Raw genomic sequence first — 27,458 nt, forward strand, 5'->3', positions numbered from 1 at the left:
TTTGTGGGATTAACATAACTCAAAAACCACTGGGCGAATTGACACCAAATTTGGACACAATATACCCATCAGGCCAACGAGTGACCATCACTCATAAACACACACAAAAAAAACCCACAGGGAAAGAGACTTAAAAAGCAAAAAAAAATACATTACAACACATGCGCAAACCCACCCACACGCACACATACATATATATGCAAACAAACACATATATACACTTATACACAACTATATAAACACACAAAACACATATACACAGACTGGGCCACAACAACATGTGGCAGGGGACAGCTAGTCTATATATATAAAATGTAATGTTCATTTGTGGGACACAAATAACTCAAAAACCACTGGATGGAATGACACCAAATTTGGCCACAAGACACCTATTAACCCAAGGAGTGATTATCACTCAAAAAATCCCCAAAATCCCAGTGAAAATAATTTTAAAATCCAAAAAAGGTAGAAAATGACACAGCAAACACACACAAATGCATTCCATGACCCCGACCCCTCCTGCATGAGGACACAGCAAGCACAACAAGCACCACTGACCATCCTCCCTTTTTCAGCAGGAGCAGGAGCTAGGAACAGATGGCACAATGGTTGGTCCAATGAGGGGGGGGGGAGCCTCATCCGCTACCAGGGACAGAAGGAAAGAAGGAGGGAAGGAAGGAGGAAAGGAAAGAAAGAGAGAAAGAAGGAAAGAGAGAAGGAAGGATGGAAGAAAAGAGTGAAGGAAGAAATGAAAGAAAAAGGTAGAGAAGGAAGAAAGGAGAGAAAGAAAAATGGGAAAGAAAAAGGGAGGGGAAGAAAGAAAGAGGTAGAGAAGGAAGGAAGGAAGGAAGGAAGGAAGGAAGGAAGGAAGGAAGGAGAGAATGGAAGAGAGAGGGAAGGAAGGTGCGAAAGAAAAAAGGTGAGAAAGAGGGAGGGAAGGTTAGCCACAACAATGTGTGGTGGGTACTGCTAGTAGCTTTATAAAATTTACGGCTCCTGTGACAATTTGGAGGAGATGAGAAAGTATGTAGCCAGTGTGAATACTGCCATATTTCTTGAATCTGTTATTCTGGCTGTTATCCTGTATGAAGAACTGAACTACAGCTTCCTATTCTGCCTCCCCTCAAACATACTGTAGAAGACTACAGCTCCTCCCATTGCCACCTTATGCCTGGTTTTGGAGAAGGGTGTCAATCAGAGTCTTCTTAGATCTACCCTCTCCCCAGCCAATTCTCCACCATTCAAAGAATGGGCATGGATGTGTTATGACAATTTGCCCTTTGGATAGTGACACAGTTAAAAGGCAAGAGGACATTTAGCAAAGTACTTTACTCACAATAAAGCAGGAAGCAACAGTGTGTGAGAGAAAGGCTTCTAGAGCTTAGATTTTTTTTCTTGGGAACTTAAACAAAAGGCATCAAATAGCATCAAAGGAAAATACCTGGAGTTGTGAAGCCACCACGCTTTCCATGACTTTGCCCAAAAAGGGGAGATTGGAAACAGGCCGAAAGTTGTCCAATTTAGTGGGGTCCAGTGATGGCTTCTTCAACAGCGGCTTTATAATAGCCTGTTTTAGGCTCGCTGGAATCTTGCCTTCCCGAAGGGAGGCATTCACCACCACTGTTACCCACTCAGCCAATCCCCCTCTGGCCTCCCTTAGAAGCCAGGATGGGCAGGGGTCTAGGATGGACGTGGTGGGCCTCATTCCTCCAAGTATCTTGTCCACAACCTCGGGTTTCACAAACTGAAAAGAATCCATCAAAATAGGACAAGCAGGTGCTCTTGTTACATTCTCGGAGACTGCATCTAACGCGGCGTCCAGCCCAGAACGGATCAAGGCGACTTTGTCTGCAAAGAACCGAGCAAATGCTTCACAGCGCGCGACCGAATTGTCAGGGCTCCCATCTGCAGTGATGGGAGTTAAAAGACCTCTGACAATCCGAAACAACTCCGCCGGATGGTTCTTTGCAGATGCAATAGTGGCCGCAAAGAAAGTTTTCTTTGCGGCCTTTATTGCCGCGGCATATGCCCTAAGAAAGGACACAAACCGTGCTCGGTTTGACTCGCTCGGATCCGAACGCCACACGCTCTCTAGTTCCCTCTTCCTTCGCTTCATCACTGCCAGCTCCTCAGTAAACCAAGGGGCTGGTTTAGCTCGGCTACTTGAGAGGGGACGTTCCGGAGCAATCATGTCAATAGCCCTGGCCATCTCCCCATTCCAGAGAGCCACCAAGGCTTCGACATGGTCACCTACCGAGGTGGCGGGAAAATCCCCAAGAGCCGTCAGGAATCCATTCGGATCCATCAGCCTCTTGGGGCGGACCATCTTAATAGGTCCTCCACCTTTGCGGAGGTTAGGGGGCGCAGTGAGCCTAAATCTGATCAGGAAGTGGTCGGTCCATGGCAACGGAGAGATGGACAACTCCTCCACCCCGCCACCCTGTTCCCATCCCTGGCAGAAAACCAAATCCAATGTGTGTCCAGCACAGTGGGTGGGGCCAGATATTTGTTGGGACAGCCCCATGGTTGCCATGGCAGACATGAAGTCCTGAGCCGCACCTGTGAGGGTCGCCTCGGCATGGATGTTGAAGTCTCCCAGCACAAGGAGCTGTTGAGACTTCAACGCCAGGCCCGAGACCACCCCCGCTAGCTCAGGTAGGGAGACTGTAGTGCAGCGAGGTGGACGGTACACTAACAGAATCCCTATTCCGTCCCGGTCACCCACCCTCAGGTAGACGCTTTCAAAATTTGCGGTCTGCGGGATGGGGCACCTGGTCAGATGGATGGAATCTCTATAGACCACTGCGACCCCGCCTCCCCGCCCTCCGGATCTCGGTTGGTGCTGCACGGAGAAACCCGGAGGACAAAGCTGGGTCAGATTTACTCCTCCAGCTTCATCCAACCAGGTCTCCGTGATGCACGCCAGATCTGCCCGCTCGTCCAGGATTAGGTCCTGGATCCAGGTCGTTTTACCGTTGACAGATCTGGCGTTCAACAGCACCACCTTTAGTCCAGAGGGTCCGCTCACCTGGTTACACCAATTTACCTTAGGAGACCGAGTTGGAATTGTTAATGTTTTAGATAAATGGTCCGAATTTGGCCGAATTTGAGGTCTCCTTTTCCCGCATCTCCTCCTTCCCACCACGACCTCTATGGGGGCCCCTCGGCTAGCGGAACACCTCCCTTCCTCCATGCCGCAGTTCATGACCAGGGTCTTATTCTCTAAATCTACCAGTGATAAGAAATTTTATGACAAAAATAATAGATTTTTTATTATGAAGAAGACAACAGAGACAGGGTAGGAAGCATTAGTTGGGGCTTTCTATTATCCATTTTTGAACTTTTTTTTATCTCCTCTGTTTTAAAACACTGTACATCTGCTTTTCATTTCTTCTGTTTTAGATTATAAGTGTTCTTTTTTGCTTCTCATTTTCTTTTTTAACATCATTGAAATATTTTTTGTATTAGATAACAATAGAAGAAGATAAAGATGTAAGATGCTAAATATGCCCCTGTTCTATATCTACCATTGTACGTGTTCTGGTATGGCTGTACCAGGAGCTCCAGCTTCTTTTTCTTTCTTTGAGTGTTTGCATGTATTTCAAAGTTCCAATTTCAAAGTTTGCAATAAGGTGGCTTCCCTTGGTTTACAATTATAGGGCCAATGACCCATCAATCATTGTTAGGTTCCTTAGTTCCGCCCCTTTTTCTCGGTTTAGGAGGGAAAAGGGGGACCTCTAGTTCAGTTCTCACAGAGAAGCCTTTCGTACAGGACGTGAGTCAGTTCCACCTGTAGAAAGCTTCATCTTTTACAGCTTTTGCTGGGGAAGTACAGCCAGCTTTTGCTGGAGGATTTACAGCCCCATAGCTTTTGCTGGGGGAATTCAGTACCACAGCTCTACAGGGAAGCATAGCTTTTGCTGGGGAAATCCAGTCCCACAGCTTTACAGCCAGCCTTCGCTGGGAATTGAAGACTTTCTTTCCTCTTGGAAATCAAGAAAAGGACTCTGTTTGGTAAGGACCACTCGCGGCAGCCATAACGCAATTTGCACCGGGTGTAGGGGCCCACGCCTGCAGAGCCTAAGACAGATTGCCAAGGTAGAGGTCAAGGATTTCCCTGATAGAGAAGAAACAGTTCATGAAGATAGCTGCCTGTCCCTTGTGGACAAGATTAAGAAATCCACCAGTTGATTCAAAGCCTTGAAGTATTTGTTTGATTTATTGAAGACCTAAGCAATAATAATAATAATAATAATAATAATAATAATAATAATTGTGGCAAGTTCTTGGTGGGTTGGGCATACCAAGCCACCTTGTCTCTCTCCTGAGGAATCTGTACAAGAACCAAGTAGCAACAGTAAGAACTGACCATGGAACAACAGACTGGTTCAAGATTGGGAAAGGCGTACGGCAAGGCTGCATACTCTCACCCAACCTTTTTAACTTGTATGCAGAACACATCATGCGATGTGCGGGGCTTGATGAATGCAAAGCTGGGGTGAAAATTGCTGGAAGAAACATCAACAACCTCAGATATGCAGATGACACCACTCTGATGGCCAAAAGCGAGGAGGAGCTGAGGAGCCTTCTAATCAAGGTGAAAGAAGAAAGCGCAAAAGCTGGGTTGCAGCTAAACATAAAAAAACCAAGATTGTGGCAACAAGAATGATTGACAACTGGGAAATAAAGGGAGAAAATGTAGAGGCCATGACAGACTTTGTATTTCTAGATTCAAAGATTACTGCAGATGCAGACTGTGGCCAGGAAATCAGAAGATGCTTACTTCTTGGGAGGAGAGCAATGTCCAGTCTCGATAAAATAGTAAAGAGTAGAGACATCACACTGGCAACAAAGATTCGCCTAGTCAAAGCCATGGTATTCCCTGTAGTAACCTACGGATGTGAGAGCTGGACCTTAGGGAAGGCTGAGCGAAGGAAGATAGATGCTTTTGAACTGTGGTGTTGGAGGAAAGTTCTGAGAGTGCCTTGGACTGCGAGAAGATCCAACCAGTCCATCCTCCAGGAAATAAAGCCCAACTGCTCATTGGAGGGAAGGATACTAGAGACAAAGTTGAAGTACTTTGACCACATCATGAGGAGACAGCAAAGCCTAGAGAAGACAATTATGCTGGGGAAAGTGGAAGGCAAAAGGAAGAGGGGCCGACCAAGGGCAAGATGGATGGATGGCATCCTTGAAGTGACTGGACTGACCTTGAAGGAGCTGGGGGTGGTGACGGCAGACAGGGAGCTCTGGCGTGGGCTGGTCCATGAGGTCATGAAGAGTCGGAGACGACTGAACGAATGAACAACAACAACAAGCACTAATAAAGAACTTTGTTAAACTTTCCAAGTTTCTAAAGACTTTGTTTAGGGAAATCTATAGGGCTTCTAATCTGAGGCATCCTGCATCCCGTTGGGCATACAGAGCACGTCCTGTCTACAGACCTTTTCACAGGCCCAGCGCGTGACAGTACAGTACTCTTCCCCAATTCTAATATATTTGCAATAAAATTATTTGGGGAAAATATTCAGCTCTGGTGATTATTTATTAATTTATATAGAGAGAGTATTTTCACCATGTCCCCAAGCTAAAAATTCTCCCAGAGTGGCTTACAAATAATTAATATGACAGTTTCTTGTCCTCAGGCAGACAATTGAAATGAGACACAAAATAAGTAAAAGAGAGTGGTAGTGGAGGGAAGACTTACGTTTGGCAGATAGTGCTTTTCTCTCCCCCTGGAACCATAGTAGCGACAGTTTTTCATCTTCTGCTGAGATCTACTACTGCTCAGGCAGACATAACTCCATCCTAAAGCAGGATGGAGTTATGTCTGCCTATTAATCCTTCCCTCCAAGGCCATAGTTGTGGCAGTTGAAATGGAGGAAGAGCATTTCATTTGCTACTGGGCTTGATGGCATGGAAGAGGAAAGGGGACGAAAACACAAACTCAAAGTAATAGTCACCCTTCTACTGGAAACACTTGATATTCTGAAATGGTCCAATTCGCATCAGATGTGTACCTGACACATCATTGCTTCTGTGAAGAGTTCACTATATTATGCCTGGTAATAAGCTAATTTGGGAGAAAGTGTGAATGAAAAGAAACCCCAGTATGTATCTCAAAAAGGAAATACATTGTGCCATTTGTCTTCTTATTGTGTCTTAAATATAAGGAATTAAACTTTAAGGATCATGCAGACCACAATATTTCCAGTTTTTTATATGATTTTGAAAGTGAGACAATGAAGAAAGTTAATATGAAGAAGGTTGGTTCATTTGCAATGTGAAACTGAATGAGATTATTGTGGACACTTGGATATGACAAAATGACAAATGGATGGGTCCTAGAGTAAATCATGCCTGAACTCTCACTAGAAACCACAAAAAGTCCACTATCACACTCTGTTATCACACTCTGGATATATGACAGGATGACAGGATGCATTGGAGAGATGATCATGCTTGTCAAAATGGATGGTAGTAGGAAAAGAGGAATGACCACGTTACAGATAAATTAACTTTAACAAGTGAGCCATTGCCCTGAGTTTACATGATGGCTGTTAATGGCCAGGGCTCATGAAGGTCTTTAATTTATAGGGTTTTTAATGATAGCAAATAACAACAAAGTTAATTCTAATACTGTTAATATTCTTTATCAGTGTGTTTACTATTCTATAGCTGTTATACTATATCAGAACAATTTACCCATTATTACTTTACTTACTTACTTAGGCAATCTCTCATTGTCAGAGAAGGATAGTCTTCCAGAATCAGTGTACTGGCGGTGGGTCCATAGGTGACTAAGGAGCCCTATTCTTGATCTACATCTTCTCCCGTGGTGAGGGCATTGGTTTCCAGGTAGAAGATGGTCCTGGTTGGGGTTGGCTTGATGCGCCTTCCTCTTGGTTTCCAAGTGGAAGAGAGTCCCGGTCGGGGTTGGCTTGACGTGCCATCCTCTTGGCATGTTTCTCTCTTTTGCACTCCATTCGTGCCTCTTCAAATTCTACAGCACTGCTGGTAACAGCTGACATCCATCTGGAGCACTCAAGAGCAAGGGCTTCCCAGTTCTCAGAGTCTATGCCAGAGTTTTAAAGGTTGGCTTTGAGCCCATCTTTAAATCTATTTTCTTGCCCACCAACATTCTGTTTTCCATTCTTGAGTTCAGAGTAGAGCAACTGCTTTGGGAGATGGTGGTTGGGCATCCAGACAATGTGGCCAGTTCAGCGGAGTTGATGGCGGAGGACCATCACCTCAATGCTGGTGGTATTTGCTTCTTCCAGCACGCTGACATTTGTCTGCTTGTCTACCCAAGAGATTTGCAGGATTTTCCAGAGGCAGCACTGATGGAATCGTTCCAGGAGTTGCATGTGACGTCTGTAGACAATTCACATCTCAGAGAGATATAGCACGGTTGGGAGGACAATAGCTTTATAAACAAGCACCTTGGTATCCCTATGGATGTCCCGGTCCTCAAACACTTTCTGCTTCATTAAAAAAAAGCTGCACTCACAGAGTTCAGGCGGTGTTGTATTTCAGTGTCAATGTTGACTTTTGTGGAGAGGTGGCTGCCAAGGTAGCGGAAATGATCAACATTTTCTAATGTTACACTATTAAACTGTATTTCTGGCATTGGAGAGGTATTATCCATTATGTAGTCAGACACACTGGTCAAAATTTCACACAGTAATTCCTCTGGTTCCTTATAAGATTAAGTCATGAGATTGTTCATTAATACAGAATAAAACATGGATATTTTCCCATGTGAATGTAGTTCATTTGTCCCTATTGGGTTCCACTGGTAAAAAAAAAAAGTGAACTAGGTTCACATGGGAAAAGATCCATGTTTTATTCTGTACTAATGAAATAATTTATGGCTTAATCTCACATTAATGGTAGGCATCCTCAATCAGGCTTTTAAGGAACAAGCTCATTCTACCCAAGGACGGAAAATGATTATAACAGTTGAAAAAATGTGTGAACATCACATAAGTATCAGAAACCCTTTTAACTAAATTTCACCATTTTCCTCAGATATTGTTTACAATAATATTGTCCATTTGCAACAATCTTCCTAAATGATTCTACTTGGTAGTGGAAGATTTTCTTACTTTAAACATCCCCCATAACCAATAACTTTGAAATTAATCAAAAGTTTATTATTGCATCTCTGAAGCACAATAACAGTTTTAAGCTGAAATACATATTTTAACCATGAAGTAATCTGCAAAAAGTAAAACCATACTGATCTAGTTATTTTTAGGAAAATCAATTTAGTAGCTGATTTCTTGTTTTGTACTTCCAGCTGAACAAAATAACTTTCCAAGAGTGGCTTGTTTGTCCTCATTAACTTTTCCTTTTTGCACAGCTTCTGCAAATCCCTCTGCAGGACATGTTCCTATTTCTGCCACGAAATCCGTCAGCTTGATTATTGGGTTCACTGTCATTATAATTTTTAGAAATGTAACCCCCTGCCAACTGCAATAAGAAAAAAAATGACTCAATAAGTTGTCTTCCTAATGACAAATTTCAAATTCAAGTGGCAACCCTGAGTATCATTAGGTGGATGTAAAAACATTTGAAATGTTTGCCTATTCCCTTTGTATTAATCAGCAATCCATATACTCAGTTTCAAAGATTGACTTTACTTTTCTCATTTATGAAAATTAAAAGACTAACATAAATGATTAATTGACTTCCCTTTTTCTGATGGCCTCCATCTAATAGTCACTGCCCTTTCATATAAGTGATTCTAGGCTACGTTAATAAGAATATAGTGTCTAGAAAATGAAAACAGTAATGTAATTTCATTCTACTTTTGTTGTGAACCAAAAGCCTTACAGGAGTGCAAAAGGGTGCAAACAAGGCTTATTAACAAACAAAAATAGCTTAGAAACACTTGAATTCAGTGAGTCTAGCAATAAAATGAAGTCTGTAGCAACTGCTAAGCAAAAAACGCAACTTGAAGGATAATCCGGATTATACAGAGATATAATCCGGTATAACTAAAACTTTAAGCAAACTGCTTCAAAAATTCAGAGTTCACAAAGCACAAAGTAACAAGGTGGGAGCAAGCAAAAATGTAGTCAGGAAACAGTCCAAGGTCGAGGCACGTCCAAAAACAGAAGTTAAGTCCAAAACGCAATGTCGTCGTCCAAAAACAATCCGAAGTCAGCAAGGGGTAGAAGTCAGCACTTACAGGATTCCAGTCGGTAGAAGCACGGAAGCACAACGATCTGCAGTCCCAGGACCCAAGGCGACAGTAAAGGCAGCAACAAAGTCCCAAGCCCAATACAACACTTTGCCTACTGCAAAATTCCAATAGTTTGATACCTTTCTTTTATCCTATAACTCCTCATCAGAAGTGGAGCTGGACCCCTGTCCTCCTCGCTCTCAGGTGCTTTTGCTGCCACAGCTGCTTGCCACCGCCCGTCCCTCCAGCTTTTCCAGCGTCTATCAAGACTTAGATCACCCCAAGTATTTCCAGGTTGCCAGTCTCCCGAGAACCCTTCAAACTCCTCGCTTGAGGTGGGTTGCGTACATATGTCCCTGATCTCTTGTACACGGGTCCAGTCCAGCCCATCCTTCTCCCCATTATCACTCTCAGTCCCATCACTCCCAGTGAACCCCATAAAGTCTTCTTCCTCAGTTGGAGCATTAAGTATTTCATGGATCCGCTTCCTTTCCCTCTCTTCATCTGACTCTTGCTCCCGACTAACCCGTTTCAAGCCTCTACTCCCATCTCCCTCCTCCTCCATCTCAGAGTTTGTAAAACCTTCGAGTGACTCAGTATCTGTAGGTGTCATGAATATCTCTCTAATTCGCTTGCTTTGCTGCTCTTGACCAAGCACCTGAGCAGCCCTCTTTCCCCTTCTACTACTAGTAGTAGCTTGATCAGCACACTGTACTACAACAACTTTGGTCAGACCTCACCTTGAATATTGTGTCCAGTTCTGGGCATCCCAGTTGAAGAAGGATATTGGCAAGCTGGAACATGTCCAGAGAAGGGTGACCAAAATGGCTGAAAAACTGGAAACCATGTGTTATGCGTAGCTGGGTATTGTTTAGCACGGAGAAGACAAGGTGAAGAGATGATATGGGAGCTATGTTTTTACTGTGTTTTGATAGGATTCTAGACTTCACAACTGCATAGCCTATCAAATCAACTCAGTATTGGTTTGCACTGTCTCTATTAGTGCTCTTGGTGGTCCATGAAATTTAAATGTACAGAGGGAATTTTCTTAACTCTAAAGTGTTGAGTAACTTTAGTAATTTAGTAATTTGACTGTGTGTCTCAAAATTGTGCATTTTAATCACATAACCATATGGTAGTTATGACATTAATTGTTCTTACATTCATAATTCGTACATTAATATAGCTATCCATAGATAAATATAGCTGTCCATTAAGAAATATGAAGTAGCTCTATTAACACAGTTAAGACTCCAACTATTGCCCAACACAGCACTAATATAAAATGATGAAAGGTTTAATACAGCAGTAGCTGGAATGTGTTTTCTACTATCAACTGAATTCATAGTGAATCAAGCACTTATTGAAAAGGAGAGAAAAAACTCTTATAACTTGCTTACATGCTGCATGGGTAACATGTAAGTTCTAAGAACTTTCATTTCAATCAAACTCAGAATCTTATTCAATTACTACAAAAATTGAACAGCATTTTTTTTAATTCCCACTCTTTTTCACCAGAGGAGAGACACTGTGCCAAGCTTCCAGAAACTATAATGAAGATTATTAAAAGAAAACTCCTGTGAAGTTTTCACTAAGAGGTTGATTACAAATATGTATATTCTGCTTTATGTTGTATGTAAAATATAATGGTTGTGCAGCATAACTCTATTAACAATGGACTCAATAATCAAAGTTTCACCTACCCATGCTTAAAAAGTATTCCTCCCCCAGAGTGTTGTGGGTCTCTTTGGGTTCAGTAGTGTAGTTCTACAGTATGGTTCCAACCCAAGTATGATCAAAACACTGGGTTTGCTATTTTTCTTGGTTTTATGTATCCACATGAAGTTTTCGAACATATACCCCATAGATGCATGTGCCATTCTGTATCCCTTATGCATACTTACCTACTGAACAACAGACAAAAAGCAGTAGCCTCTCAAAACAGAGACATGGCACACCTGATAAATGCATCTGACAAACGTGTTATATAGCACACAAAAGTTCATAGAGATTTCAAATAACATATATATATTGGGTTATATTTATACTATTTAATGCATTTAAGAACTAGATTTAATTAAAAGTAGAGATTGATCTTCTTTCTCCAATGTATAGTTTAAAATGAAGTATTCTGTGGTCTATGAATGAAAATGAGAAATTAAATTCTGAAGTTCATGAGTGAGTGGATTAGATTTTCCTTTTAAACTGAGATGTGGATTGAGTTACTGGAAATCAATGCTTTTGGGAATGTAAAAATGTGGAAAGCCAGACTTCTAAAAAGCAATTTAGGGATAAAATTGAGAGATTGTTCCAAAAGTAGAAAATGGAGAAAAAGAGATAATAACCAAAGCTATTACTAGATACACAAACACTTTAGAAACTCCTATTTATGATGTTACACAGAGAAAAGATTAGAGACATCAAATTGTACTGACAACTCAATGAGGTAATTTTGAGAAAAATGGTATCTTAGAGAGAAAAGTCACTCCAATCTCTGTCCATTTTATTTATGCAAATTTATTTGTATTTATTCAAAAGACTTATATGAGTCAGACATCATTGTCTGAAATTTTAAAAAAAACTGAAAGTAATCTGATTCTTATAGCAATTGGTGGCCACCATATTTTGATTTTTAAAAAGTGTATAGTTAAAGTTCAACTACCTAAATAATAAATAAGGCAAATTAATAGTACTGAATATAGATATATTTATAATCTATATTATGACTGATTATGACAGCTATCAGATGACAACTTTGTGACATGTCCATCACTGATGCCTCCTGCAAGCTTTAGTTCTACTATATCGTCTTTTGACACATGCATAGGTGCCCCTTCTCAACATTATCAAATACTTGACTTGAAGGAGTCTAACTTGTTAGAGTTTTAATTTTTCACAAAGGTCTTTCCTAAATAATTTCAGCAATTTTCTTCTCAATGTAATTTGAAACACATTCTGTGTAAAGTTAAGATGTGATAGTTATCCACAGAAAACAGAATTTTCTGCATGGAAAATAATAGATTATCACAGAATATATTTTCTGTGCAGAGAGAGCTGTAATTAGAGATTTGTTGTACACAAAATGCACACATGCTTCTTTTGAAACAGTATAGAAAATAATAATGTATTAATTCCTGCATAGAAAAGGTTGTTGTTTGCACAGAAAATGCTGTTTTCTGTACAAAACCATGAGCAAATTCTGTGGAGTACAATAGTTTTTGTCTGTGCAGTTTTTGTCTGTGCGGGGAACAACTTTTTTTGGTCAGAAATTAATGTTACTGCATTTAAATATTATCTTCCATGTATAAATGTTTTCTATGCAGAAGATGTCAATTTCTGCAAAAAAACATTTTTTTGCTGATTTCTGCAAAAAATGGACAGAATAAGTCCTGAGCTATGTCTATATATTTCAGTATCATAATTGCTTCTTAATATTTTGATAATTCCAACAATTTCCTCTGCATTAAATTCTCTTAGTTAATGTATTTCATCTAAACTTTCTTTTACATGTGGATAGCAGTGTTCCAATTCATTTTGTTTACTTGGACTTTCAGGATCTTTTTTTACTTTTTTTGACTCAGACTTTCAGAATCTTTTTTGACAAAGCTGTTCAACAAAGCTTCTGATCAATTGAAACCATGCGCCAAAAAGAGAAGTTCTCTTATGGATATGAAACTGGCTACACAACAAGAGTTGCTGGTTGCTCGTTGCTCTTATATTTTGTTATAATGTTGTTTCACTTTGTTTTATGCTACTGTTTTTATATTTTGGTGTGTTATATTTTTAACTATGTTTGTTTCGGGCTCATTGCCCGAGTCCCTCCGGGGAGATGGAAGTGGGGTATAATAACAATAGTAATAATAATAATAATAATAATAATAATAATAATAATAATGGTTTTCACCAAATAGTTCAGAATGTGCAAATAAAATGTGGTAGCTGAGATGCCCAGAAGGATTTTTCCAAACCAGAGGGATGGAAATTAAAATAGCAAATGTAGTGTGATATAAACAAATGTAAAATGAACCACATAGGAACACAATGTGAAATAAAAAATAATATAAAACAAAAAATACCCAGTTTCATATGTATGATTCTGATATATATATATATATATATATATATATATATATATATATGGTGACATTGTGGAAAAAGCAATACACCATAACTTGGTTCAAAATTTAGCAGTATCACTTAATAAAAAATTGTCTTAAGAGCCACATTTTGTGTATGAGCCATTTGTGTTTGCAATTTGAAACAAAATTCTCCTTTCTTTTCTCCCTCCCTTTTTATTTTCTTTGCAGATCATGTTGTATGTGAGGAGGAATTCAAATATGCAATGCTAGCTTTAAACTGTATTTGTCCAGCTACATCAACACTCATCACCTTGTTAGTTCATACGTCAAGAGGGCAGTAAGTATCGGAATTTTAATCAAGTGGTACAAAAATGCTTCTATTATTCCTTGAAATTAAAAGCAACCTATTTAGATTACAGCAGACTCTTGGTATCTTCTGGATTTAATTCCAGGACCCCCCCCCCCCCCCCAGGGTGGATAACAAAATCCATGGGTGTCCAAGTCTCACTATATATAATGGCAAAGTGAAATGGTGTCCCTTCTGCAAAATGACAACATCAATGCTTGCTTTTTAGAAAATTTAAAATACTTTTGAACCATGGATTCAGAATCCATGGATATACAGGATTGGTTGTATGCCACTTTTCTCCATAATTCGAACTATGTTTTTCTTTGGATTAAGATGTTAAGTCATCTGCCTATGATGTGTATGTACTTTTTTCTCTCAATGTCTGTCCCTCTTTTTCTCTTCCCTGTGTTTTTCTCCATATCACCTGAGATCTGAAGACAATTGCATGTGCCTCGCTCTTCAATGTGCAATTTGCAAAGTTTCAAAGCATAGCAGACCAGGTCTTCTGGAGTGGTTTGTCTATAAAGGTGCATCCTCACTCTAGATCAGAGGTTCTCAAACTGTGCTCCATGGAGCCTTTGGAGTCCCATGAGTTACAGTGAAGAGCTCCAAGGCAACATCTTGCTTCCCACCTCCTCTTCTTTCATCCTCCTGAAAAATGCAGGGAAATTAAAGGTTTGATATTCTGGAAACAGCAACCACATCCCCTGGCACAGACCCTTTCTTCCTCACACCGCCCACTTTTTTTCTCACCACCCAGACCCTTCCCCCCTGATTTCTTTGCTTCTAAAACCCTATTTCCCTCAACCACTCAGGGTATGCATTGATCGTGTTTCTCCTACATAGCAGGAGGGAGTTGGACTGAATGGCCTCTGGAGTTTCTCCTATTATCAGTATTATTGCCACCCACCACTGAAATAAGAGACTAGAGTACAGTGCGGATTGAAATATGGGCAACTTTTATTTAAATCTTACCTGAAATTAACCTTATGTGACTTGCAAAAAGTAACTAAAGGGGCTTGAACCTGGTGTGGATTTAAGCCGAGGTAGTGGCCCTCCATGACATACACCTTGGCTAAATTGGGCAAAATACCTGGGTCCTTGGATATAGTAAATTTTTAACATTTCCAGTGTGACCACTCAGGAAAATGTATGAAAAATTCTGCCCCAAGATCAAGGAATTTTATGGAGGCCAGAACTCTCCCCGTTTCAAGGCCATTTCCATTCACCCTCACCCCAATTACATAAACACAAGTGAGGGTTTCTGTTCCTGGCCCACACCACAAAGGTGTGCCTTAGGTGTACACCAAATGTAAACCTATGACTGCTTTCTGTGGGTTGGCCTATTTAAAGAAAGCCCAAACTCCCAATTTGACCTTGTAAACAGTATAGTGTAGGTGACCCTCCCCTTCCACTAGAATATAGGGGAAAAAATCCTACCCGGCCTCTGTAGGTGACCAATATATTATACTGTTAATGGGCCAATGCAGAGCTCGAACTGAGCTCAATGGAGCAAGATTCCCCCTAAGGCAGCCACATTGAGGCGGATGAGCTCCCTCTATCAGCTCCAGCTCCTCATGTGGGAACATGAGAGAAGCCTCCCACAAGGATGATAAAAACATCAAATCATCCGGGCGTCCCCTGGGCCAATGCAACGTCCTTGCAGACGGCCAATTCTCTCACACCAGAAGCAACTTGCAGTTTCTCACGTCGCTCCTGACATGGAAAAAAAAGCCACACCCCAGAAAATAATCCCTCTGGCTGGCCTCCCTTCAGCGTGTGTGGCAAAAGGCTTCCCTACACCAGCTGCGTGGGGCTTGGGAAGCAAATTATTATTATTATTATTATTATTATTATTATTATTATTATTATTGTTCCAAAGTCTGTGTGGCCTTCTGTTGGGAGTGCTTTGATTGTGCTTTTCCTGCATGGCAGAATGGGGTTGGACTGGATGTCCTTGGGAGTTTTCCACTTAAATACTGTTAAGTTTATATTGGTTAAAACTGTTCTTTTAAAAAATATTGTATTGTTCTTTCTTTCCTTTTTTGGGCTGTGTGAATTAATTCACACAAACACTCTCCATCCATCTGCCACTGGGCCAGCCCATTCCTGAAATATACATATTTTATATATTATAATATATAATTTATAAACATTTATTGAGGCTCCCCAAAAAACTTTTGCTTCAAAAATGCTCCACGGCTGGAAAAAAAAAGACCCCTGCTCTAGATTATTTCATATAAACCAAACAGATCAAATTAATGAAATCTGTCATAGAAAAATTAAGGACCTGAAATCTGTTTCTGGAAAGAATGACTTCTCCTCAGAGAGCTGGTACTTACATTCTGGAGCCAGCCTAAAAACATTACTTTAGAATATGCACCTCTAAATTCCATATATCATATGTTTCCATATATCACCGAACCTTCTACTATAATTAAAGGTAAGATTGGGATTTGCTTAGGGAAGGTAAGCATTTCTAATCACTATGTCATGCAGCTGCTCCCAGTTTCTTAGCAACACTTGAAAGCAATGGCAGTGATAGCTTTTTTTTGTCTGTGTGGAGGAATCATCTTGAGTTATCTGTCAGTGTGCTGAACCCACTTTGGGGACAGGGCTCAGCATGTAGGGTATCCTATTTTAAGTCCACACTAAAACTCAAAATGCATTTACTATCCTACTGACAGGGAAAGTACCAACAATCTGTGCCTGAGAGATTATCTTGGATGCAGTTGTACAAAGGTAGATTTGTCAATACAAACAACGTAGGGGATAGATTTGACACATCATAGCATATTAAGCTGGATGGCCTGTATATAAACATCCAGGCCTGCACCTCTACTTGTGTTGATTTAAAATTCATCAATTAGTTCAGCAAGACTAAAGCATAGGTAGCAATTGAGTGACTCTCCAGGTGTTGAACTGTTATAGAGTTAGGCTAAGATATTAGCTCCAACACTTTCTATCAAAAAAGAATGCAGAGCTGAATGTGGGACCTTGAATCAAATTAGAAGGGAGACAAATGCACAGGTATTCTTTTGCAAAAGGACTGTTTTCAAGATGGCGAGATATAACCTGGATGCATCAGTGATTTATCAGTGATGGTTGCTCTTATATTCTGTTCTAATGTTGTTGTTTTATTCTGTTTTATGATGTTGTTTTTGTATTTTAGTGTGTTATATTTTAACTATGTTTTTTCAGGCTTTCCCCCACACAAGCTCCCCCGAGTCCCTCCGGGGAGACTGAGGCAGGGTATAAAAATAAAATTATTATTATTATTATTATTATTATTATTATTATTATTATTATAGAGCTTAAGTTTTATATTGACACATGACCTCATCACATTGAGAGGAGAAAGCATGGGTGAGTACCCTTTTAGCATAGAGACCCAAGACTCGCCCCTCTTATATTGTAAGCAGTCCCATTTCGAGTTCTGCCTCCTCACCCACGTGGAAACCTAAGAGCTGACAATACATTCATTTTACATACATCACACATTCAATATTCTGGGTTTTTTAAAACAAACAAACAAACAAACAAACAAACAGGAGAAACAACAATATCTGAAAGCCAAGAAGTCCATTGCCCTGCCCAAAGACCCTTAACATTAAAGGAGATTGGCCCCAGTTTAAAACCACTTCTTTCCGTGGGATAATATTGTTCAGCCCCAAATTCCATGTGATAGAAGAGACAGTGCTCTAGGTTAAAACCACTTCTTTCCATGGGATAATATTGTTCTGCCCCAAATCCCATATGATACAAGACAGGACATTTCTGCCTCTTTTTTAACCCTGGAACACGTGATAAGGGAACTTGCCAAAGTTCCCTCCTTTCAGGACATGTCTGCCTCTTTTCAATCAAGGAGGGCTATGCATGATGGTTGGAAGTAGTTTAACTCATGTGATGAGCTCAGTGCCTCTCCATGCTTGAAAAGAGGCTGAAGTGTCCTACAAGGGGGAAATTTCTCGGTGTAATGAGGTTGGTTGCCAAAGTTCCCTCCTTTCAGGACATGTCTGCCTCTTTTCAATCAAGGAGGGCTATGCATGATGGTTTATTTATTTAGAACTTTTATATACCAGTCTTCTCAACCTCCGCAGAGGGACTCAGTCCAGTTCACAACAAAAGATTCATAAACAAAAGTTTAAAACATCGCATCTCATGATACACTAACACATTAAAATACAATCATATAATTACATAAGGCCAAGTCATCAGAATGAAGTCACAATTCATCGCCATCCGTCCGTGTGGTCAGGAGTTATTGACTCACTCATCAAATGCTAAATTCCAGAGCCAAGTTGGAAGTAGTTTAACTCATATGATGAGCTCAGTGCCTCTCCATGCTTGAAAAGAGACTGAAGTGTCCTATAACTGGGAAATTTCTCAATGTGATAAGGTGGATAGTGAAAGTATGCATGAGTAGCAGTTGTTTAATATATGTGGCAAGGTTTATAAAATGAAGCCTTCATGACCCTTATAAGCACAAACATAATAATCTCTGTAAATGAATAGATCTTCCCAGGATTGGATAGTCAATTTCAAAATTGTCCTAACTACTTTATTTGTGGCATTAACCCTTGCAATTACAACAATTATGAAGGAAACTTGTGAGGCAGACTCAAAGCTTGATTCAGATATTGTAATCCACAGAATGGCTTTGGTTATAATAGTTTTGTTGTTGTTCATTCGTTCAGTCGTCTCCAATTCTTCGTGACCTCATGGACCAGCCCATGCCAGAGCTCCCTGTCGGCCGTCACAACCCCCAGCTCTTTCAAGGTCAGTCCAGTCACTTCAAGGATGCCATCCATCCATCTTGCCCTTGGTCGGCCCCTCTTCCTTTTTCCTTCCACTTTCCCCAGCATAATTGTCTTCTCTAGGCTTTGCTGTCTCCTCATGATGTGGCCAAAGTACTTCACCTTTGTCTCTAGTATCCTTCCCTCCAATGAGCAGTCGGGCTTTATTTCCTGGAGGATGGACTGGTTGGGTCTTCTCGCAGTCCAAGGCACTCTCAGAACTTTCCTCCAACACCATAGTTCAAAAGCACCTATCTTCCTTCGCTCAGTTTAGGAATTCAGAAATAATTTAGGAATTCAGAAATAAAAAACTAAATGCTTGAATATACTTTTGTGCCCCAAATTACAACTCCCAGAAGCCATGGTCACATACCAGGTATATGGTTTGGCTTTATTGATTTTTTTTGTATCAGGAGCAACTTGAGAAACTGCAAGTTGCTTCTTGTGTGAAAGAATTGGCTATCTGCAAGGAGGTTGCCCATGGGATGCCCAGATGTTTTGATGTTTTATCATCCTTGTGGGAGGCTCCTCTTGTGTCCCTGCTTGGGGAGCTGGAGCTGACAGAGTGAGTTCAACCCACTCTCCCCAGATTTGAACTGCTGACCTGGTGGTTAACAGTCCTGCCAGCACAAGGTTTTAACAAGGTTTTAATTGTTCCACCGGGGGCTCCGGTGGGGGCTCCACGGATGTATCACTGATATATATAAAACAGATTGTTTCTCTTTCTCTCCCTCTTAGCAGGGTGACAATATCTTTAAGAGCTCTATGCCAGGGAAGCATGTCAACAGCTGCATCCTTTCCCCATCATAGAGATGCAATATGGGAAAGGTTATGCCAAATACATTTCTACTAGTCAGGTAGCTTTCACAGTAAAAGGAGCCTGCCAAAACAACTCCTGTGAAACTGTTCCTGTGATTATATGTCTGACTCAGAATTGTGTTACATTGAATTCTAGTCTTGCAATGCCAGTGGTGAAGTGCATGCTATGTCCCACTAAGAAAACATGAATGTTACAAGGAGAATCTGGCCATTGTGTTTGTGACTAAAACACTGGCATGTACTCAATGGGCTCTTTTGCCCTTTGTATAACCCCCACCCCGAGATAAATAAAAACCGAAAGCATCATGGCAGGCAAATGTTAATTTACTAATGATGTCGATTTCATGGGCACCTGCTGAAAGAATCAAAATGGAAATCAGCAGTCCCCAACAACTGTGAATGGTAATAACTAATCAGCATTAATGTATTCAGGCAAAAGTATGCACAGTTCTGAAAATGTAGTAATTATCTTTTTTAAATGGGTGTTAATTAACATAAAATGAAAAGGAGGGGTGTGCAAAAATCCATTGTTTTCATTCTGTTTTTGTTTTGAATTTTGGGTGCTCCCCCTCTCCAGTTCTGTTTTCTGAAGAATCTTCCCAAAACAGAAATGGAACTCTGGATCCTGAATTCAGAATGCCTCCCCATAATCTTCTGGAATCTTCCCAAAAACAGAATGGGGAGGGATATAATAATAATAATAATAATAATAATAATAATAATAATAATAGTAATAATAATAATTTTTGTTGTGTCAGGAGCAAGTCGCTTCTGGTGTGAGAGAATTGGCCGTCTGCAAAAACGTTACCCAGGGGACACCTGGATGATTTGATGTTTTTTTCATCCTTGTGGGAGGCTTCTCTCATGTCCCCGCATGAAGAGCTGGAGCTGATAGAGGGAGCTCATCCGCCTCTCCCCAGATTCAAACCTGTGACCTGTGGGTCTTCAGTCCTACCGGCACAGGGGTTGAACCCACTGCGCCACCGCAGTGGATATTTCTATCCAGTCACTTCTCTACTCCCAAAGGGGGACTCAGGACAGCTTACATTTAGTAGTGGTATGATACCGCTACATAAGAATTACAATAATAAAATCACAGTTGAATACAAAATAGCAAACATTAAAACAGTAAATACAGCATAATTAAAACCATAAAACAATATCACAATATCCTCAGCCATAACGTCAATCCAGTCTATATCCAGTCCATATCCAGCTATAGTGCTCCTTATGTCTGTTGTCCAAAAGCCTGGCCCCCAAACCAGGATTTTAATTTCTTCCCGAAGGCCAGGAGAGATGGGGTTGACCTTATCTCATTTGGAAGTGCATTCCATAGGTGGGGGGCCATGTCTGAGAAGGCCCTGTCCTTCGTCCCTGCCAGATGCATTTGCGATGTTGACAGAAGTGAGAGCGGGGCCTTCCCAGATGATCTTAGATTATGAGGTGGGATGTAGCGGCAGATGCGTTTAGACAAGTAAGCTGGGCCAGAACCATATAGAGCTTTATAGGTCAAAACCAGCACTTTGAATTGAGCTTGGAGATGGACCAGCAGCCAGTGGAGCTGACATAATGGGGGGGGGGGGTGGTATGTTCCCTTTATGTTGCTCCAGTTAGTAATCTGGCTGCCACCCATTGGACTAGTTGGAGTTTCCAAACCGTCTTCAAAGGCAGCCCCACGTAGAGTGCGTTGCAGTAATCTATTCAGGATGTAACCAGAGTGTGGACGACCGTAGCCAGATCAGACTTCCCAAGGTACGGGCGCAGTTGGTGCACAAGTCTTAACTGCTCAAAAGCTCCCCAGTCCACCACCAAGACCTGGTGTTCCAGGCTTAGTGATGAATCCAGGATCACCGAGTCCCCAAGGGGACTTGGGATGGCTTACATGAGGCCAAGACCAAGAAATACATCAGTACAACAACAAAGCAAGCAAGCAAATAAATTTTGAAACTTACTTTCTTACTTAAACTAAAACACAATTAAAACAGAATGGATTTCTGCTGTTTGTCACACCCCTAGGTTTTGTCGTTTCTAAGAATGTTTAGCATGGAGGCTTCAATGTGAGTAAGGCAGTGAATCCATGCAAGGCTTTAGTTTGCTATCCAAGTGCTGAATCCATTTTGGGAAATAGGGTTCAATAACTTAGATAATTCCAAAAAAATCCAAATTAAAACTCATTGTGGATTTAGTGCCCCATTGACATTGAAGCCAAGGGCTACCACTGATGTTTAACACTCTCTTTTTCGTAAATTTACAGCCTTTTAAAATAACATTTTAAGACTCTATCACAGAACCTGCCCTTGGTGAAATCGCATATTAGATATTTTCCTGGATATAATGTGGATAGGTAAATAGCAAACAGAGAGGAAACAAAATGTTTTGTAACAGCCTGAAGAGGAATCCCTTCTCAGCAATTCTGTGCATGACTATGTATTATGGAAAGGACAAGACTATGAAGGAGAGCTTAGTTGTACTATCGTTTATTACCAATCGTATATTACGACCATGGATGAAGAAAAGGCATCCACATTTTATCTGTATGGCAACATGCTGATCTTCCCCCTTTTGTATTTCAGAGAGGGTCAGCAGTCACCAGAACAATGGCAGAAAATGTACGGCAGATGCTCTGGTAATGAAGTCTATCACATTAACCTGGAGGAGAGTGTGTTTTTTGCTGAATATGAGGGAAAGAGTTTCACATATGCATCTTTCCATGCACACAAAAAGTATGTTTCATTTCTAACAGTGGAATTTAACATGACTTCCTTTGATAAATTCTTGCTTTGATCCACTGGAAATGCATGGGCTTCTTGGTCTGATGGGTGAAACCTGCATGATGGCTGATAGGTTGCACATTTGAACATTTTGCAATATTAAACTGTTAAATCTGCACTCCTTTCCTGAGTCCAGTGCTAGAACACTTATCCTTTACGTAGTGAATTCCTAAGTGAAATTAGGAGCAAGACTTTCTAAGGAAGTGATGCCCTGCCTGAACTCTATTATTTCTGTCACCATCGTTTTTATTATGTACCTGCCATGCATTGCTTTGGCTAACCTTCCCTCCCTCTTTCTTTCTTTCTTTGTTTTTCTCCTTCCTTTCCTTTTTTTCTTCCTTCTCTCCTTCCTTCTCTTCCTCTTCCCTCCCTTACCCCCTTTTCTTTCCCTTTCTCTTTCTCTCCTTTCTCTCTCTCTACCTATTCTTGGACTGCAACTCCCAGAAGTCCTCCTGATCAATTTATCTATCTATCCACCTACCTATCTCTATCTAATCTAGCTATCTTATCTAACTGGAGGATAGCTGTAAGTTGCAATCCAAAAATAGAAAATTGGAAATATGAAGGGATTGGGATGCTCTCAAAGAAATCCAAGGAGAAGAAAGCTTGCATCTTGGAAGCAGTGCATTTGGATCATCCTCCTCTCCTAAAGGGCCTGTTCTAGGGGATGCTGGGAGCTGTAGTCTGGAAGAGAGTGTAGATATGCTATTGTGTGTTTTGTTTGCCAAAAAGAGTTGTTTTTGTGCATGCGCTGTAGCATCTTTTTGCTTTTTTTGGCTTTTTAAGTCCCTTCTGCTGGGTTTTTATGAGTGATGGTCACTCATTGGCCTGATAGGTGTATTGTGTCCAAATTTCATGTCAATTTGTCCAGTGGTTTTTGAGTTATGTTAATCCCACAAATGAACATTACATTTACATTTATATAGATGATTCTGTCGCACCTCAGAGTAGAAGCACCTTGCTTAAGACACCAAAGAACACACCCGCAGTTCTCTTTGAAGTTTTATTTAAAATAAAAGATAAAAAGTTCAAAAAGCCAAAGTATATTTCAAAAGATCAATCCAAGGTAACATAGGCAAACAAGATCCATGGAGACACAGGCAAGGCAAAGTCCCTTAAGTGCATGACAAAGTCCTAAACATGAACACGAAAGGCTACAAGATAAATCTCAAAGTCTCTTGGTTAAAGCGTGAAGTTGCCCTGACACTGAGGCACATTCAAACAGTTTGTTTAATACTCTTGGGCCAGCATGAAGGCGTTCCTATGGCCTCGGGCCTCTCTCTTTCACCTCCCGGCGACCCTGACACTCCTTCACATTTTCAATTCCAAGCGATCAGCCCTATCTAAATTACCGGCCCCATCGAGGTCAAATCTCTAGTTATCTGGCTGAGAACTATCCTCCCTTTCTACATCCTCCCTTCCTTCATCAGGCATCTGGCTCTCAGTCTCAGTAGTTTCACTTTCCCCAGTGTCAACCCTTGCTGTGGGAAACAACTAAACCCCCTGATCCTGGTCTTCCACATCTAACACAGGAACATCCTTGCTTCCCATCTGATCATCCCCATCAGAATCATTGATACCATCACTCTGTGACTCCAGCTGAGTCACAACAGATTCATGTTGAACAGAGAACCAAGATTTTGGTCCTCGGAAGACATATTTCACCTTTATTCCCATGCACCACAAACAGCTTGACAACACTGCTGTTTCACCATTCTAGCTAGGACTTCCTCAATTCCTTCTTTGATTTCCACTATATTACCAATGCCACAGTATATCTAATAAATCCAATAGACTGCTGGCTTGAGCTTTTTTTTGCTTTACAGGCCCTGGACCCAGTTGATGTTTCTTGCTCACATGAAAGGGTCAGGTGCTTTATCTCATTCCAAGTAAACAAAAGTAACAAAGTGCAAAGCAATTACCTTAATAAGGTAAACTTGACATTTCTGCTGATTAGTTGCAATGTATTTTGCTCAGCCTTGTTCTTCTTCAGGGATTTTAATTAGTGTTCTGACCCAGTAAGTGGCATTTAGGAAAAGTTGCTTATACTTCAAAAGTTATTTCAAGTATTGCTTCCTTGGATTTCTTATCAAGTGAAAAAAACCGAGGACAAATTCTCCTTGCCCTTTGGTAAACCAACATAAATGAGAAGCATGTATTATCTACCACTGTGATAGTTTTCCTTTGATAACCAGTTGTTTATATACATGCTTGATTAAATTATATTTTAGATTGGGCTGCTCTCATCTTCACATATGAGTCTCAGAGATGTAACAAATTATAAAATGATGATTTAAAATTGAGAGACAATTTTTCCCTTTACCTATTCTCTATGGTTTATAAATAGATTCTAAGAACACATAGTTAGAAAAGTGTCTGGCAATAGATCTTTACTCAGAAAAAATAATACAGTTTTACTAAGATGATTTCTTAGAACATTATACTTCAAATTATTTGTCCTCAAAAGAGAAATACAATTTTGATTTACAGAGGTAGCTGTCTTAACATAGAAAAAAAACTCCCATTTCCCTCTTTACTTTGCTGTTATAACAGAGGAACTGTATTTGATCTCACTTTACTATGTTCTCAGAATTTGGGGGAAACCAATTTTTGTGCAATTTTGGGTTCAGAAATAGGCCAATTGTATGTCTGTGGATGGAGTTCTATTAGCAAGACCTCAATGCCGTGGGGTTTTTGGCAGGATGCCTGGGAAAACCACCTGTTCCATGGAGCAATTTTTTAGGCAGCCTTCACACAATCTCCACAATTGCATTAGAAGAACTACTTAGATAAGAGATGTAGGTGAAAAAGTCTGTTTGAAGTTGGCAGCCTTATTCTCTCAACAAAATACCAGGTGTTTTGCCTACTTCACCTTGAGCATTGCAGTAATGTAACAAAGCAATATACCTGTAGTGCCAACAGGATTTTAGGCAATGCGTGTAGCATCTGTATATACTCTAAATGCTAGAGTATATAATTGGCATCACATATTTTACCAAATGAATGCAGGTTTTTACCTCGAATGTCCAAAATCCTAAAAACCTGAAAGTATCTTCAGAAAAAATGTTTGTTTCAGTTTTGTTTCTGTTTCTCCAAGTCACTGACATATTTTGGGCTGAAGTTTTTAGACTTGTTTTCCCAGGGAAGTAACCCAACCTTCTGTGGTCTAGCACGGCAGTTTTCTATCATCCTCCCAAACCCAATTTGCCCATTAATTTGTAGGAAAATCAATCAGAGTGTCAATGGCTGCATGTTTTGCCATCGTTCCTCCATCTCAATGATATAGCAATGAGACAATAACACCTTAGGCACTCTACTTGCAAATCAAAGTAGTATGTGGTAGATGATGTATGTGGTTCCTTACAGACTCTAATGCAGTTGTGATTGCAGAGCAACTCACAGACATTTCACAAACTCCAACTCCTTGCCACTACCATGTCACCACAGTGAAATAGTTGTTATTAGAGTGGCCAATCATAGAGTACTGGTTATCTGGACTAATATTCCCATGCAATGGCTTGATGTATCTCATAGTGTGAAATATCCACCATAGATATTCTGGTGAAAACATGCATTTTCTTTCCATGAGTTTCTGGGCATTCCACCCTTCTTTCTGGAACCAGCTTCTTCCAGAGACAGCTCATTATATCTTCTGCTGTTACTGCACATGTGGAGAGTTAAACAAGTACTTCCAGGGATAATTCCTCCATAAGCTCTCTTCTTGGAAGTGGGCTCTGATTCTTGCTAATCTTTTCTTTTTCATCTTTAGTGGAGTTATCTATTTAACATAACATTGCAGTTTCTCTGTGTGTTTCTTTAGTCTGATTCATGAATTGCTTTTTCTCCATAATTTCACTCATGTGCTAGTTATCACATTTACCAAGACCTGAATTAAAAATGAATTTGGCAATTTGGGAGTAATTGTGAATATTCTGGAATCAATAATTAGTCAAGCTTAAGGGAAAAGAAAAGAAATGGCACAAATCCACTGGTTAAGAAGAAGAAAGGGGGAAAGAGCCCAATGATGAGGACAGAGATGAGGACACTGGTTAACAAGAAAAAAGAGGAAAGAGCCCAATGATGAGGAAAGAGCCCAATGATGAGGACAGTTGAACGATCAATGGATATTTGAAATAGTCTTAGATCTGTGTTTAGACTAATCTCCAAAATCCTATTATTACTATTTAAAACTAAGTAAATATATTTATGTTCAACTTTGGATGTTTGGCTTGCTGCTTGCTTAATTATTGTACAAAGCATGACACAACCTGGTATAGTATGAATTGTACCTTCTGTATTTGAATAGAGTATGTCATGCAAACATTGCAGAGATTTACACAAACCATGGATAATCTACAGTACCTTTGAGACTGCAACTAACTTAAAAATCTACTGAATTTATGATAATATTTGCTTGGTGTGATAAAGAGCATGGTTTCCTAGCTTATGCATGTGAGATAAAGTGTAATTCAGTCACTCTGCATGGACAGTCAATAAAAGTGATCCTATCTCATCAAAACATGAATTGCATGCATGGAATATTAATGAAAAATGGCATGCCTATATCACTTGTCACATTCAAATGCATGTTGGAAGGTATGTGATCATGGCCCCTTTCTAATCACAGAAGTATTTTGTAAGCCCCATAAATATCTAAATTGTGTTGAAGTAATTGCAATCTGGGTTTCTTTAACCAGATATTATGTCAGTGTTATTAATCCAGTTCTAGTAAATAATTGTAGAAAAGGCAATCTAGTGAATAGTTTATATAAATAATCCTTCTATTGATCATTCTTCAAATGCTTGTTTTCTTCTGATAATGGTGTATAAAACTTTATTGACCATATGAATGAATATTGTGAATTATTTTGGTCATTTTGGTGGGTTGGTGTAATGTATTTTTATATTGCTCAGCTTGAGGTTTTGTCAGAACATGATATACTCTCAGAAGTGACTATACAAATATTGTAATATCCTATATTTTGCTTAATTCTTGCTAACCTCATGTTATTTTTTCTGTTTTAAAATTAAGGTTTGGTGTCTGTTTAATTGGTGTTAGAAGAGAAGACAACAAAAACATTTTGCTGAACCCAGGTCCTCGCTATATTATGAGTGCCTCGGACATATGTTTTTATATCAACATCACAAAAGAAGAAAATTCAGCTTTCAAGAAACAAGAACAGCACCGGAAAAATCACTTATCTAGATCATTTTACCATGGCCCTTCTCGATTGCCAGTGCACAGCATAATTGCTAGTATGGGTAAGAAAAAGAAAGACCACTCAGTCAGTCAGTCATTGCTGTGTTGATCATGAATTACAACAAAAACAAAATCCTAAAAACCAATGTATGAATGAAATGTTCTGAAACTTGGGGGGCATAGAGTTGTAAATGTGTGCTACAATTGTAGCAAGTTTCATCATGATATCCCTAAAAGTGAGTGAGGGAGGGAGG

General features: G+C 40.1%; 1 protein-coding gene across 2 annotated transcripts in view; it reads left to right on the plus strand.

Moving 5' to 3' along the window:
- The window catches only part of KCNT2 (potassium sodium-activated channel subfamily T member 2), a 349,979-nt gene that overhangs the window by 251,898 nt on the left and 70,623 nt on the right, over nt 1-27,458 (plus strand). For both annotated transcript variants that reach the window (XM_067467600.1, XM_067467601.1), the window contains exons 15-17: nt 13,498-13,606; nt 21,807-21,956; nt 27,037-27,266. In XM_067467600.1, the coding sequence (XP_067323701.1) occupies nt 13,498-13,606; nt 21,807-21,956; nt 27,037-27,266 (489 nt within the window). The remainder of the gene's footprint in view (nt 1-13,497; nt 13,607-21,806; nt 21,957-27,036; nt 27,267-27,458) is intronic.

The sequence above is a fragment of the Anolis sagrei genome, chromosome 4, assembly GCF_037176765.1.
Source record: "Anolis sagrei isolate rAnoSag1 chromosome 4, rAnoSag1.mat, whole genome shotgun sequence".
NCBI classification, from domain to species: Eukaryota; Metazoa; Chordata; class Lepidosauria; order Squamata; family Dactyloidae; genus Anolis; species Anolis sagrei.